Source organism: Daphnia pulex, chromosome 8 (genome assembly GCF_021134715.1).
Source record: "Daphnia pulex isolate KAP4 chromosome 8, ASM2113471v1".
NCBI classification, from domain to species: domain Eukaryota; kingdom Metazoa; phylum Arthropoda; class Branchiopoda; order Diplostraca; family Daphniidae; genus Daphnia; species Daphnia pulex.
The window spans coordinates 12200504-12216205 of NC_060024.1; the positions used below are offsets into that span (position 1 = coordinate 12200504).

Consider the following 15702-nt stretch of genomic DNA (forward strand, 5'->3'; position numbering starts at 1 on the left):
AAACTAAATGCCGTGGGTTACTGGGTAGACCCCTGAAGAAACACACACACACACTACTCTTTCCCTGTTTGAACCTGTATGTCTTTGCTAGTACTATTGCTGTTGGTTCTCTTGTTTTCTTTTTCTTCTTCCCCAATAGGGTCGGAAGAATTTTAACAGATTTATTTATCTGAATTCGTTACAAACTTTCACTGCCTGGTCTCCTCCAAATTCTCCGGACTTTTGGGTGCTTCCTTTTCCCGCCATTTCCCAGAATAGCTCACGTGTGTCATGGTGATGTATTTCTTTTTCTTCAACTTTTTTTTATTATTATTATTTCTAATCTTTCCTGATTCGCGAAAACAACAACAACATGTTTTTACTTCCACGAAAAAGGATCGTTTGGAATGGAAACGCGTCAACTTTGTGACGTCATTTTCTTACTTTTTGATTGTTTTCTTTTTGACAGCTAGGTAAATGAAGCAATCACGGAGAGGCATCAGAACGATGCAGTTTATGCGATTCTCTTACGAGGGGCATCGTAAAAGAATCATGTGAGGGATCGTTTTACGGCCCGTCTAGTAAATCATCTTCAGTCGATGACTAACAGAATGGCCCGTTAACATAGCAGGGGTGTTGGTGGGCGACGGGAAATAACGTTGGGAGGAAGAAGAAGAAGAAGGTGGTACAGTGGGAGAGAGATTTCTGGCAATCTAGTGACGACGAGTGTTTTTTAAAACGGCCAATGAATTGACTTAAGGACGCCATTTGACAGTAGATTACAATAGCGGCGGCGGCTTTTCTTCAAGTGTCTTTAAGAGACAACCGGCCGCAATCGCCGGGCAGTGGAAGGGAGCGCGAGCTTGGGCGGGCCCCGTGTCAAAACACGATCACCTTTTAATAGTTGAGTCAAAGTGGTCATTTTATACTTGATGGGCACATAACACGACCCCTAAACAGCCGTAAACAGCCACCCAGCAGCAGGCCCCTATGGTTTTTCTCTCTGTTTCTTTTCTCTTCTACATACTTGTTTTTCTTTTTTTTATTTTCTTCTCTATGATGGCCCGATTCGAGCCTGTTCGACTTGGCTCAGCAGCAATCACAACAAACAAACCATTTCCCCTCCGGTTCGCAATACCCTTCTTCCCGTTTCTACCGAACATTTCTTTCAAAATTCATAACTGAAACGCCATTTTATAAATGTGTCCAACTATTGTGTGCAACTTCGAAATTCGTATTGGTATTTTAAGTTGGGATTTTCAAAAAAAATTTCTACCCAATTGGTAAGACTGAATTCAGAGGCCTTGTGTTATCCTTGTGCTTCTCTTTGTGCGTCCACGCCGACAGGGTTCTTCCTCTTCTCTGTATACATACACATTCACACACAGACGCTGCTAGGACACATGCAAGCAAAAGGCCTGCTGTCATTCCCAATTTTCTTGTTTCTTTTCAAAAAGAAGGAAATTCTTTTCCGTGCTCAATTTTATTGTCTAGTTAAGAAATTTCCAAGTTTGTATTTTTTTATTTTTCGAAATTTTTATTTTTTTCCCCTTTTTTGAAAAGAATTGAAACGAGTAGGAAAAAGGAGAGAAAAAAGATGAAATCATCCAGCCTAATCACAACATAGTGGTGTTCATTAATTTTACAGCTAAGGTTATGGAGCCGCCGCTACCGCTGCTCCTGGGCTCCTACCACCGCCGACACACATACGCGCTCCGTCGTCGGGCGTTGTTCAGACCGCAGAAATCGCTAAAAATTCCTTTATGAGCTCGTTAAAGCATAAAATAAGCGCTTTAATGTGTCGTATAAGCAGAGAAGCCCGTCAAGAGGAGGTGGTGGTGGTGGTAGAAGAGAGAGAAGGTCAGAAGAAGAAGAAGAACTAAACAGCAGCAGCAGCAGCAGTAAGTTTGTGCTGCTTTTTCCTTCCTTTTCTGGTCTCTGAAAGTCGGCGCCCGAAATTTTTTATTTTTTATTACAGGGTCCCTTGCGTGTGTGTGTGTCTGTGTCTGTGTGTACGTACGTGCGTTTGTGTTTGTTTAGTTTCGCGGATGCGCTTCAATGAGGGAAGGAAAAACAAGACACACACACAGAGAGAGGAGAAAAACCTTTTTTCTCCCCCCTTCTGGCCTCAAAAAAGAAAGAAGAAGAAGGAGGCAGTTGGTTACATTTGGTCGATGAGCGCTAACGAAACGTCCGGCCCACCCATCTCAAGAGTTGACGTCCATTCAGTGTCGTTGTCAGACGTCAAAAAAGTACATCGCGATAATTACAGTGAGAAGAATTTGAAATTTTTTTCCGGATTTGGATGTGTCCACCGAAAAGGATCGTCGCAATTCAAGGTAAGCTCTAAACACTTTCTTTTTGAATTCTCTTTATATGGGGTTTTCGGACTGGTATAGAACTCACGTAGCGTCGATTCAAACAGTATTATAACGAGGCCTCCAAGTTCTTCTTTTGAATTTTTATGATTACGGTACAAGGTCGCTCTCAGTTTCGCTTTTTTCCTTTTTTTCTTTTACGGTCGATTTTTCGGGTGTTTGAGTTTGTTCTCTGCCCCTTGTGAGATCAGGTAAAACCCGCTCGTAAGATCCAATAAAAACCAGAGGAATATTTGAAGTTTTTTTTTTTTTTCAAAAAAAGAGACATCTCAATTTGGCTCCTTGTTCCGACTCTTTCCCGCTTCCACCTCATACGCCGGTAATTTTCTTACCTTTTTTTATGATTATTATTATCATCATTTCCACTAGTCGGTTGGAAATGACGCAGAAACGAGAAAAGAATACATAAAAAGGCCGCGTCGGCATTCGTTGAGTTTTTCTTTTTCCTAATCGCGGATAGGAACACCGAACTCACTCCCACCGACTCCTTAATAAGAACACGTATATATACTACGGGATAGGACAGTATTTATACGATAACGACGGGAAATAAAAAGAAATAAAATAAAAGAAACGTATTAACTTTTGTTAATATTACGAACACCAGCCGACTGGGTAGGTAGGTTATAATTGAGTTGTAATGCGTATACGAGCGCCGAGGTGTTAATTGCTGGTGACAAAAAGGTAAACGCCACAGCCGAGTGGGAGAGAGAGAGGAAATTTTTTTCCGTTAAGTCATGGCGAGACTCTTAACGAGATAGTTAAACAAGTTGTCTTTCGTTTAATGGCACCGTATATATATATATTTTTTTTTGTACATTTTTTTATGTTTACTGTCGATTTTGACGACCTTGTTGATACACGAGCAGCAGTATATAGCGTATGCAAATGCTGGCATCCCTTTTCGGCCGATCGCTTCTAAGAAATTCGGTCGAGGGAATATCTTCTTGTTCCAGGGGGTTAAAAAGAAGAAAAATTCACAGCAGATGGGGAAGAGGGGGTTAGACTGTTCGCCCTAGCCTTTGTTGTACAGGTCGAGTTTCACCCTCGTCATTGGTTAGTTTACCTGGCCGACGAGCCGCATAATCTGACGTCTGGGGCGGTACCTTCTTACCACCTCCTTTTTTTCCTCCCTCGGGAGCTTCTCTCTTCTTTCTCACTCGCCCTTATTTTGTTTTTCTCTTTTTCCTTTCCTTCACTCGCGACTCCCTGCGGAGACGTTGGTAATTACGGCACCAAAGAAGAAGTAACCGGAGGGCCGCCGCGCGGCTAGACTCACGCTGGCAGGAGGTGTAGTACGTACAAAAAGAAGCAGAGGATATAGGGGGGAGGCGGCCGGCGGGGAAATTATAAGTTATTAAAATAATTTTTTTTCTTTTCTTTCTTTCTTTCGTTTTTGGTTGAAAAATATATAATTCATCCTGCGCGTTCACTAGCGCACGAACCTACACGAAATTGAAAAAATCGTAAAAGTTAAGAAGGAGGACGCGCGTCCGCACTGCGGTTAAGTTTTTTAAAAAATTCGAAAAAATTCTACTACTACTCCAAGTTCTTTCGTCGCTAAAAAAAGAAGAAGAAGATAATCCAAAAGTGTCGTCAATTTCTTTTTCTCACGATTGAGCGCGCCACTTTTTTGATGTTTTTAATATCCCACGTCGAAAAAATCGGGGAATAAAATGCGGTTCACTGAATTTGTAAGCACGAATCAGTTGGGGAAAAAATGTATACGTGCAATATCTGCTGCCGGACTCAAAATAGATAGGCCTAGCGAGAGCGAAAAATGCAGGGGGGATCCCACACCCAAAGAGAGAGCAAAAGGATCTAGTGTGTAGTAGTGTAACAACCTATAAAAGTATAGAGCAATAGTTACCCCAAACCGAGGGAAGAAGATAACTTACACAAAAGAGACTTAGAAAAACCGGTTATACACGCTCTGCAGTTGTGCGCATGTCGACAGTTTTTCAGTGTACCAAAAAAAAAAAAAAAAAAGAGAAATCATGTCGGAATAGAAAAACTCCACGGGACGACTTTTATTTTAATTTAAAAAAGAAGTTTAAGTTTTTTTTTCGAAGCTACTTGGGGTCCGGTGTTTTGAGTCGCTGTCGTCGAAACGGTGCCGTCCAATTAGCTTTTTTTTTCTTTCAAGAAGGTGAAGGTGAACACAGGTTTTCAGGTCTCGCTATAAAAGATCATGAAATACGTTTCCCCCCTCCTAACAGTTAGTTAGTTAGTTTTTTTTTTGCAGGAGGAGGAAAAAGAAAAAAAGAGTTGAAGAAGTCAGTCAGAGGCTGGCCAAAGGTTAGTTTCTCTCTCGTTTGGGGGTATATCATTTGAAGCTGTTATAATATTTATTGGAAAAAAAAGGAGAGAGAAGAAATGCTTCTTTTCTTGTATGTGTGAGCCTTCTGGTCTTTATGGTGTGCCGTGGAAGTTTGGTTTCATCGCGCCATAAAACTAAAGGAAATTTCCTACCCCGAGTCCGTGTGTGTGTTGTGTTTATCTCTACCAGTTGACCAGGGGGGCTTCTATCTTTTTCACCCCTTTTTCTTACCTAATAGAAAACCCCCTCTATTTTTTTTATCGTCTTGGGTTAGTTTTTTTTTAAGGAGCCAATATAAAATATAAAATCGAAACGATGACACCGAAACCAGCGAGACCCCCCTTTCTTCTAGACCCCTTTTTCTCTTCACCCCTCGTTTTTATTAGATCCTAATTTGGCTCCTAACTGAATGTAAATGACTCGAATTATCAAATGTGTGTTTCGTTCAAGAATCGAATTGCGATTATTTCTCCCGTTTCACGGTATATACACATTTCCAGAGTTTGATTCAACGCCGTTAGATGGAGTGGGCATGGGTGTCGGAGAGTTTCTCCGTCGAAAAATTCCCGAGTCGAGCACAGAGTGAAGAGGAGAGAGGGTGGATTTTTGGGAGGTGAAAAGCACAAGAAGAAGAAGAAAAAAAGGGGAAAACAAAAAGTGGGCCGGGCTTTGCGCGTTACCAAGCCCGGCCTCCCCCCCGCCGAGTCTTAGGAGTGTATATACCCGTAGTGTGGGTAGTAGTCGCACGTAACAGTGAGGAGAAAAGAGCCGCGCCGACTCCGTGTTGGAGAAAAGAAAAAAAAAATATTCTTTTTTCCCCTTTTATTTTTTCGTTTTCTTCTCTCCACCAGACGGCAGATATACCCAGACTGGAAGAAGTATAGGAGAATATCCTCCCTCCCACTTTTTGGACGGAGCTCCTCCTGCCCAGCCCCTCTCAAGGCACCAGGAGCTGCGGCATCGAAAGCCAAGGCGGCATTCTCGGTCCGACTTTACTCTCTCGACTGACGTTAGACTTTTCGCGTGCGCGGAGCTCCTTCTTGCACACACACACACAACACGCACACAAAGTTCTGTCCGTCCGTCGGGCTCGGCAGCACGTTTCGTCCCGTCTCGCATCTCCCGTCGTCCGACATAGTGACTCTTGTGTCTTCTACCGAGTGACGTTCAATTTCACATTCGACACACTTTTATTTGTTTGGTTGGAAAAGAACATTTAGAAACATATTTCGTGTCGACTGTGAACCGGCCGCGCAAAATAGTGCAGATACTTAATCGTCGTTTTGTTGTTGTTGAGACACTTTTTTATTTTCCCGATTGAATTATTGTTGCGGGAAAAAAAAATAATTTTGAAACCGATCGACCGAGTGAGGAGGACTTTCACGATTTCTCTTCAATATTTTGGCTCCAAGAAAAAAAGAAGGCGTTTTGTGGACTGCTGAGCTTCTACTTGCGTTCAGCCGTGAACGATTTTTCGAGAGTGAACACGAAAAATCGCAATTTCGGAATCACAACTGCACGGGCGATTTGAAAAACGGAAGAAAAATATCGTCGAATCCAACTCTCGAATTCAATTTTTCCCCCCGTCTTCTCCAGGATCCAAAGGCAAGTTTTTCTACTCTTCTTTTCAACAAGTTTTTTTTTTTCAAACTAATTTATGGACACACTTGAGAGTTAGAAATTTAAACAAATTCTAGGCCGTCAAATTTTGGGAACCGCCAAATTTCAAAATTCGATCGGGAAAATTTAAAAACGGAAAGTGTTGCGCCGGTTTTTCCAAAGTTCGGGACTTTGGTTAAAAACCGAAGAAAAAAAAGTTGGTAGGGTCGTGAGTCGGTTAACACGGCACCAAGTCCCAGAATGGGTAGCTGCGGGAATCGTCCGCCGCTAGATGGATCTGTGCGTTCATTCCTAGTTGAAAAAAAAAAAACGAGAATTTTCTTTCCTTTCAGTTCGTTCTTTTTTTCTTTCTTTTTCTCCCGGCGGTCACACGACGGCGGTCTCTCCCCCCTTCTCCTTGAGGGGCAGAGCACTCGGCTCCTTACACCCCACACAAGAGAAAAAGGGGTCGGGCGGGCGAACGGGCGGAGACCGCGAGAGAGCAGCTCAGACTCCTGGCGCGACGAACCCGTTACATTATAAGATATAACATTTTCTCTCTCTCTTTCTCTCTTCATTCCTTCTTCGTCTCTTTTTGCGTTTGAGAAAAGAACTTTTTTTTTCTTCTTTCTTAGCCGCAGAGTCGATCCACCGTGTCTACTTTTTACTCCGTCTATACGCACCAATGCAAGACTGGAACAATTTTTCGGCCAGTCTTGTTATTATCGCAGTTCGGGAGTCTAAGGTTTTATCTCTTTTTATATTTTCTACTTCTTTTTTTATGGAATCTACTTTTCAACAAAAAAAAAAAAAATTATATCGACACATAATATTGACCGTGAAAAAAAAAATTCATTTTTCGTTCCAACTCATTTTCTTCACCATTCCAGAAAGAAAAGAAAAAAACGTTTATTTTTGTTTAGCTTTTTTTTATCGTTATTGTTTGTTGAATTCATTAGGAGACTGTTAAATATTTTTAAGGCATTGAAATGTTTACCGAAATAACCACGGAAACGGTAATACTTTTTTGAGCCAGTTGATTTACTTCACGCATTTTGATAAAAAGAAGAAAAATTGTATAACCCATCAGGAGGGGGGATATTGTGTCGTAGTGTGGAGCCTCTTTTGTCGGCTCCTACGTCAAAATGTTTCATCATAGGATCTATACAAAAAGTTGTTTTGCTGTGGGAGGGCGGAGTGAAAAAGGTGTGTGTGGCGGGCGGCGATTCTGAGACTCGGCGGGATCGCCGTTTGGAAATTGTGTAATTTTGTTTTTGAAATTTTAACACCCGAGTCGCTATCATTCAAAATAGGAGGGAAGACAGGTGCGAGGTTCATGAGAAAAAGTTGGGCCAGGTCAAAGAAGGAGGATCCTTGATCGTAACCCGATGAACAAAGTTTTCTTTCCCTCAATCAACTCCAGATCAGAGACTTTTTAATCTTCTTCCTGTATGCATATAATAGGGTAATGAGATCCCCCCCCCCATTCTAGTCGGTCTTAAAAGGCGCCAGTCTTATTTCTGCTATTTTGGGCAACGAACGTCAATTGGGTTTGAAAATCAGCCAGAAGGTTTAAAAGAAAGAAAGGAAAGGTCTTTCGTTAACGCCGATAGCCACACGAGCGATTTTTTAATGGCGCGACAACAGTCACCCGCACACACAGGAAACGTCAAGTTGAGTCGGACTCTTCTTATTTTTTTCTTTCTTCAGTTCTTTCGGTGTTTCCTTAATGATAATCGACTGGTAGAAGGAGAAAGAGGGCGGTCACGTGACTGGGTCTCGCCGACCAACAGCCTGGTCCAATCAGTGTTGAGGAACGGTGGCGAGCACACGGACCTCTCTCCACAAGGGGAAAACCTGTGGTGGGTTCTTCTCTTTTACTTCAGACCCTCGGGCATTTTCCAACTCTTTTCGGTTTCCCCTTCAACCAAAAAAAAACATTTCCTTCACTTTGGTGAATTTTTTTCGATCCAATATTTTTAATTCGTAAACGAATTTTAATTCAAACAATTGATAAGCCAAAAAATTCGAACTTTTAAACAAAATTTTTTCCTTTGCCGCATTTGGAAAGAGGGGGTTCATTTTATATGACGTGTATATTGAACACTCTTTTGTTATAAGACTTAAAAAAAAAGAGAGAGAATGAGGCCTACGAGGAGTTTATAACAGTGAAGGGGGTACGTTAACCAAGAGAGGCCAACTTTGAAAAAAGAAAAACTAGGGGGGGAAGCAAAAAGGGGTTAGTATACAATATGCTATTAAGAGTCTCCGGGGGAAGAGGCAAAAGAGTTGCCATAAAAGTTTAGGGCCATTTTGAAATAATACTTGCACCATCTCTTTATACAGTAGAGTTATCTGGCTGCTCTTTCTTGTGTCTCTTTTTAAACAACTATTACATGTACTTTTTCTCTTTTTTCGGCTTGACGCGTGTACTGTCCCCCCCTTTCTTTTATGACGAGATTTTTTGGGGTTCCTCTCGAAAAGTGTGCGACGAAATGCAATAAAAACTAGAAGGGGGTTGCCGCCGACAGGTTTCCGAAACTCTTTTTTTCTTCTTGAATCTGCTGCTCTCACTTGTTTTTTCCCTTTTTATTTTTTATTGGATTGTTACGTCGTTATGACACAATCTGTTTAGACGTGAAGAGAATAGTCGTCATAAAATCGCTCTTTATGATTTCTTCCTACTATATACTACCTTCTTCCATTCAGAATTCATTATACACAGACGTAAACGTTTAATTTAATTTCCTTTTTTATTTTGTTTTTCATTAATTTTTTTAGAAAAGAGAAGAAAAGGAAGTTGGTCGCTCGATGATCAGCAGCTTAGCGCCCGGACGTCAAAACGGCAGCCAAGGCTCATCCAGCGCTTCTCTCAGCGATTCCGGCATCGTCGCCGTGGAATCATGTCCTTGAGCCGCACTGTCGGCCGAGGACGACGATGAACGGTTCGCTCTACGACGATAGTCCGGTGGTGGGGTCGGCAGCTGATCAGCACCGACGATCAGCGATTGCGTCAGCAGCTCAACAACAACAACAGCAACAACAACAACAGCAGCAGCAACAGCAACAGCAGCAGCAACAACAACAAGCGTCAGCGTCAGTAGGTCCAGCTTCGTCCACCAACGGAAACGTCCGAGGAGAACAAGACGATCCTAATCCGAATCACCAACTCTCACCGTCTGCCGGTGGTGGCAGTTCGAGCGGCGGAAGTTCCGGTCCGTTGCACATTCCGGCTAAAAGACTGGCGGTCGGTCAGACAGCGGCCGGTCCCGGAGCCTCATCCTATCCGGGACATCACACCCATCATCACGTGACTCATTCTCATCACGATCCAAACAGCGGAGGAGGCGGAGGCAGCGGCGGAGGCGGCGGAGGAGGTGGAATCAACGGCGACTCGAGCGGAACCAGCAGTCTACTAAGAGCCCAGCCTTGGCCGTACAGCGTTGGTGACGTCCAGGGTCATTCGGCCGGCTCGTTCGATCCTCAGTCGTACAGTCCCAGTTCGTTGGTACGCGACGGAATGGCCGCAGCAGCTGCAGCCGCCTATTACGGCGCCGATCGGGCCAAAGCGGCGCTCAGTTTCTGGCCCAGCGACTACGGCAAATACGGGGCGGCCGCGGCGGCCGCCGCTGCCGGTCAAGGACCTTCAGCCGGTCTCCCCACCTCGGCCGAAGCGGCCGCTGCCAACGCCCAGTTCAACGCCCAAGCCGCTTGGTGCGGTTACGCCGGATACGGCGGACGCGTTCCCGAACCTCACGGGCATCCAGGACTCGGTCCGACTCCTGGACAACCTGGAATGGGCGTACCTGTGTCGGTGGCCGGTTATCTGGCCGCCGAAGCTCACGAAGCTCGTCGCGGCGCCATGGACGCCGCTGCCGCCGCCGCCTGCGGCTTCACCCACGACAGTTACGCCGGACTGCGAGGCTACGGACCCGGTCCCGATGGCATGCCGCCAAGCGTCTACGGCCCTGGTAAGTTTCTTTCAATTCCACAACCAATTGCAAAGTGGGCTGACAGAAGTTGAGAGTGTTTTGTGTGTGAATAGACGGCCCTTTTTCTCCCCACCCCACTCTTGTGCAACAGTAATGGGAAGTTCCAGTAGAGTAGAAATGGCACTCCCCTCATTCATATAATACTTGTCGTCGATGAAGGCCAAAAGGGCCTATCGATGTTTCTCATATCCGATCCACACCGCTCACTAGATGGAGTCGGTTGGTCCGATAATATTAGGAGCTCAATGATGTCGTCGTCGTTGACGTCGTTTCTCATACTACGCACAGTATATATTGTAGAAAACTATGGCGCCGGGTGTACATATATACAAACGCTTCCTTTTTTCTTCGAATCGTTGCATCACAAGTGCCTGCCAGACCGACAGTGACGAGGGGGAGGCTCTGGAGGGACGCCAAAAAGCTTCTTCTTCTTTACTTACGTTCGCCCAGCACATATAGGGTGGGGGGGGGGGGGAAGCGACAAACATTGAGGGGTTGCTTCACTTACCGTCTCTCCCCTCCAGCTCTCAAATAAACGACTATTTATCGATTGCATTCAGTCGATTCTGTTCAGAGCTTGTCCATTGATTTCCTCATTCGACACGGCCGTGTGTAATAGACACAAATCATATCTTTCAAGCAACAGAGTCGACTTGTTTTTCTTCTTCTGAAATATATAACTAAATCCCCCGAAATCTTTTGAGATTAAGAGATAGAAAAGGAGCTGTATTATGTTGAGTGCATTGTTGGGTTTAGAAGACAAGAGCCGCAAGTCTGAAACGAAAGGGGAGAGAGAAGAATTCCTCAGGTACTTGGTGGGAGGGAGAGAGTGCTGGATGAAAAAGTCAAAGTGATATTTCAATCGAGGTTAAAGTACCTGCGACTATATGTTCTAGAGTGAAACAATCGGTGGATATATACATCGGAAACAAAACTGTTGAAAAGAAAAGTTAAGAAAGAAAAAAGGTTTAGACCAGATGTGATTTGACGGGGGCGGGTTGGGTTGAAAGAAAAGTTTCTGTTTTTCCTTGGTAACTTAACTCACCGAGGTGAAAGACTATTGGCTCTCATCAACCAAGAGGGGGAAGAAAAATGGGGAAAAAAAAAGTTCTTGTACTCTTCTCTTTTCGCCATTACCATACACGTCTAGCTCTTGCTAGCTAGATGGTAGGATCCCCCTTTTTTCCTCGTCATAAAGAATCCGGCGCATGTTTTTAACCCTCTCACCCCCTTGAGCTACGAAACCCCTTCAAAAAATTGTTCATTTCGTCCCTGCCTATATATTTCTCACGATGTCTTTATTTTCGTTCATGGAAATCTTATTCTTATTATTTATTTATTTATTTCGCCAGGTTCTTTAGGGCCGAATCCGCTGGAATGGACGGGCCAAGTGACGGTGCGCAAGAAGCGGAAACCTTACTCGAAATTCCAGACGCTGGAGCTGGAAAAGGAGTTCCTGTTCAACGCCTACGTTTCCAAGCAGAAACGCTGGGAGCTGGCGCGCAATCTCAACCTGACGGAGCGTCAAGTCAAGATCTGGTTCCAGAACCGGCGGATGAAGAACAAGAAGAACAGCCAGAGGCAACAGGCCGGTGGCAACAGCAGCAACAACAGCGGCGGAGGCAATGCTAATGCTAACGCCAATGCCCATCACAACAGCAGCCATCATCACCATCATCATCATCACGGCCCGCCCGACGGTCACCACCACCATCACGCCGGACCCATCGGGCCCGTTGTCCACAACGGCGTTCACAACATTTGCTCGGCCAAGTGACGCCATCCCTCATCCGCCACAGACAACAACAACCAATTTCTACTCTTGTGAAAAGCACACACACAAGGTCTTTATAAGGCTTGCGGAGAATCAAAGACGCAGAAAAATGGACTTGTCGTCTGTTGTTTCAACAAAAAAGGGAAAAAAACAAAACAATTGTTTCTATTTTTTTTTTATCTCCCGAATTATTTTAGACACTTTTTTAATAGGCGCTACCTCGTTATAGAAAAAAAAAAAAACTTTCCTTTTCTTTTTTCACCTTGCTAAATATTATTAAACGTTTTATTTTATTTTTTTCCTTTGGTCCCCCTCTCATTTCTTTTTATCGTGTTTGTTTTTTGTTTGATTTCAACAAATTTTTTCTTTTTTTGGTTTTAATTTGTGCGTGTTGCAATTGTCGCCGGTTATTGATCAGTGTAGTTTTTCTCTCTCTCAAAATTTAATCTCTGCATTCATTTTATATACTCTTTTTACTTTTGAACTACCATATTCTCCTCTCTCTCTCCTTCTTCTTCAACTCTCTCAAAGATAAAAAAAGAGAGTTGATGATGATGATGATAATGATGAGTGTATATATACACCTCAGGTAGTGTTCCTATAGGTAGCTGAAAGCCCAAGAATGTTATTTTTCATCCCACGTTTTCTTCTTCTTCTTCTCGTTATCCCCTCCTCCTACTTTTATCGGTAAGGTTTTTCGTTTTTTGGGCATCTTTTCTGTTTGTTTATTATTTTTTACCTTTTTACCTGATGAAAAAATATTATCCCCCCGCGTGTGTGTGTGTGTCTTTTCTCTGTTTGTAGTCCGCTATACTCTATTTCTCTATTATTACTATTATAAAGATTTGTGTGAGTGTGTGTGTGTGTACGTGTGTGTCGGTGACCGAGTCCCGACCGTTGGAGCAAAACGCGGACGAAACCATAAAATTTTTCTTTTAAGTTTTCCCCCCATCTTTCAGCCCCATTTTTCACCGGTTCATCCCCCCCCACTCTAAACTCATCAAAGTACCTCCCCAATGACAATCCCAAAGACGGAGGAGAGAATCCCAGTGGAATGTTTTCAACACCCAGAAAACATTTTTTTTTTATTTTTTGGGGGTCCCTTTTGCAGTGAACCACAAAACTCACATCAACTCAAATTATCCGAATTATTATTTTTCCCCTTTTTTTTCTCTCTATCGGGTGGGAGGTATTTCTCTCGTGGTTTTTAATTAAGTTCGCTGCTCAAAAAAAGAATTGAAATGGGGGGAATCGTGTGGGGTTACAAACGCCGCACGATTTTTCGTTCAAAAATCGGCAATTGTTCTTTTTTTATTTTTTCTCATTTTTTTTGCTTTGAATTGTTTTTTTGTGCGTGTGCGTGTTACTTTTACAAGACAAACAAAAAATGTGGAAATTCACTCAAAACTTATTTGATTCGGTTCTCTTTTGTACCGGTGAAGAGGAATCTCCCAATGTGTTTCGATTATTATTCAATTTTCTTTGGAAATTTTGTTTGAATTAAAATCTACGCGTGTCTGTATTTGCGTGTATTAGTTACGTGAATGTGTGTGTACATCAAAATGAATGTAAAACTTATCATTTCTGTTTTTGTTGGTGTTTTTTTTTACACGAAAAAAAAAAATAAGATTGACAGACATTCGCCAAAGATAATTTGTAGACAAGCACTTGCTGCAAAACACGACACACAAAAAATGCTTCACATGTTGATATGGAAATGGCAAAAACCCAAAACAAAACACACGCAAAAATAGAGAGGGGAAATTGAAAATGAGCGCGGAATTTAAACAAGTTATGTGTCCCCCCCCCCCTGTATAACTCGGTGATGAGTTGACTAGAAAAAGAAAATCCTCCTTAATAATGTTCTCTCTTCTCTGCTCGTTTTCTCGGAGTGGAGGAGAAGAAGAAGAAAAAACAACTTTTCCTTGTGTCATTCTATTATTATTATTACCTTCTCTCTCTCTAAACTGTGAAATGTCCCGATGAAAAAGAAAAAAACAGAAAAAAATGTTTTTGTCTCGTTGTTTTCGTTTATTTTGTTTTCATTTCACGACACACACACACACACACAATTTCTTTCTCAGATTATGTAATCAGTTAGCGCCCCCAAACTTTATCTATTATTAAAATAATTAATAAAGTAAATTAATTATGGCCCCGATATTGATTGTCATCTCGTTGATATGAAAAAAATATGCGTGAATTTTGTTTTTTGTCTGTTCACACACAATTATATCCCCACACGATTTGTTAATTTTAATTTGTTTGGCTTTCAAATCGTGTGATGTCAATGTTTGTTTGTTCCTTTTCATTTGAAAAACAAAAAATTCAAAAAAATATCTTCCTATATTCAATTTTTTCTCTCTCTCTCTCTCTTATGAACCCCGTAAGAGCTGTTATGATTTTTGGTTCTCAACTGTGTGTGTGATTGTATTTAAGAAAAATTTTGCTGTCGGGAGAGAGATTTAAGGGAGAAGGAGAAATGGTTGTCATTTCAAAACAAACACCCAATTTTGTCTTTTTTTTTAGAATTTTTATTATTTTTCCGTCTTCTTCTTTATACTCCGACAAAACCAAGAAAGAAAAACAAAATACCCCGCGACTACTACCCACACAATAAGGAGAAGAAAAAACAAAATACAAAAAAGTTTCGTGTTGTTTCATTCGATCGTGGTTTTCTGACTCAATTTTCTCGGTGCCAAAAACACACGTTTCAATTCATTTCACCATCGGAATTCTTTTCGGTTTAGAGAAAAAGGGGTTCCTGCTCCCTGGTTATCGGTTCTTCTTGTTCCATCGACACAACCACAGACGCTTATTATGTACCCACCTCTAAGCGCAATCGATTTCAATCATCGTGTTTGTAGTACGTGAACGTGTGTATAGTCGCCATGGGAACGTGAACACCTTTTGAAGGGTTGTGCCACCGTACCCCTCGCTAGCTCCTGCCTCTGGTGGAAAATGATCATAAAACGACAGCATTTCAAAAAGTGCTTTTTACACACACACACACATGTACAGAGTGTGTAAGAGTGTCGTAATGACGCAGGCGACTACTCTAGGTACGCGGTTTTGCGGCTTTTTTCAGGCCGAGGAATCATCAGGAGCTCCAGTGAGCAATTCGAGACTCCCGTCGCTCTTCAATGGGTTTCTCTTCTCCGTCGTTTCCTTCTATTCGTGTGGAAAGAAAATAACGTTGAAATCGAACAAGTAGAAGTAGAAGGAGTAGATAGTCGGATTAATTAGATAACTGTGCGGTTGAGAGAGGATGTAAGCGAGAGTTGGGGCTCGATTATGAAAGACCGTGTTCTTTTTCTTTTCCTTTCATACGCCATTTAATGAAGTCGAATAAAAATGGGGAAAATTTTTTATAATTTAAGGAATAAGAAACGCACAAAAAAAGAGAGAAATGCCGGGAGTCACGGAACCGTGTACACCCTGACGTCCTATGCAGCACGAAACGTGACATCTCAATCGAAATAAGTATATAAGGGGAAAACGATTTCCACAATTAAGGAGGGAAGTTCAAGACAATTGAACAAGAAACAAGTTGCTGCTCTTTTACTTTGATATCCACGGGGGGTCTGTCCGTAGGTGCGTCTGACTATAGAGGATGCGATAACGATCGTTTCATTACAAAAGACAAGCCAGTCAGCACCT

The 15702-nt window shown here is 42.5% G+C and overlaps 1 protein-coding gene across 3 annotated transcripts; it reads left to right on the top strand.

Annotated features, from left to right (window-relative positions):
• Positions 1–321: 321 nt before the first annotated feature.
• LOC124199965 (homeobox protein abdominal-B-like) lies at positions 322–13627 on the top strand. 3 transcript variants are annotated; one of them, XM_046596037.1, is made up of 5 exons: positions 322–1880; positions 1958–2318; positions 5529–6282; positions 9058–10247; positions 11621–13627. In XM_046596037.1, the coding sequence occupies exons 4-5, from the start codon at positions 9215–9217 to the stop codon at positions 12043–12045; spliced, it is 1458 nt and encodes a 485-aa protein (XP_046451993.1). In that variant the 5' UTR covers positions 322–1880; positions 1958–2318; positions 5529–6282; positions 9058–9214; the 3' UTR covers positions 12046–13627. The 3 variants fall into 3 exon arrangements, with proteins under 3 accessions (XP_046451993.1, XP_046451994.1, XP_046451995.1); XM_046596038.1 differs by lacking the exons at positions 322–1880; positions 1958–2318 and having other exon boundaries at positions 5172–6282; XM_046596039.1 differs by lacking the exons at positions 322–1880; positions 1958–2318; positions 5529–6282 and adding an exon at positions 6370–7021.
• The last annotated feature ends 2075 nt before the right edge of the window (positions 13628–15702 follow it).

What these genes read in the sequence shown, in the direction of transcription:
- LOC124199965 (XM_046596037.1), top strand. Translation starts at nt 9,215, where the DNA reads ATGAACGGTTCGCTCTACGACGATAGTCCGGTGGTGGGGTCGGCAGCT. An exon ending in GCCAAGCGTCTACGGCCCTG is followed by an intron (nt 10,248 to 11,620) that starts GTAAGTTTCTTT and finishes TTATTTCGCCAG; the next exon opens with GTTCTTTAGGGCCGAATCCG.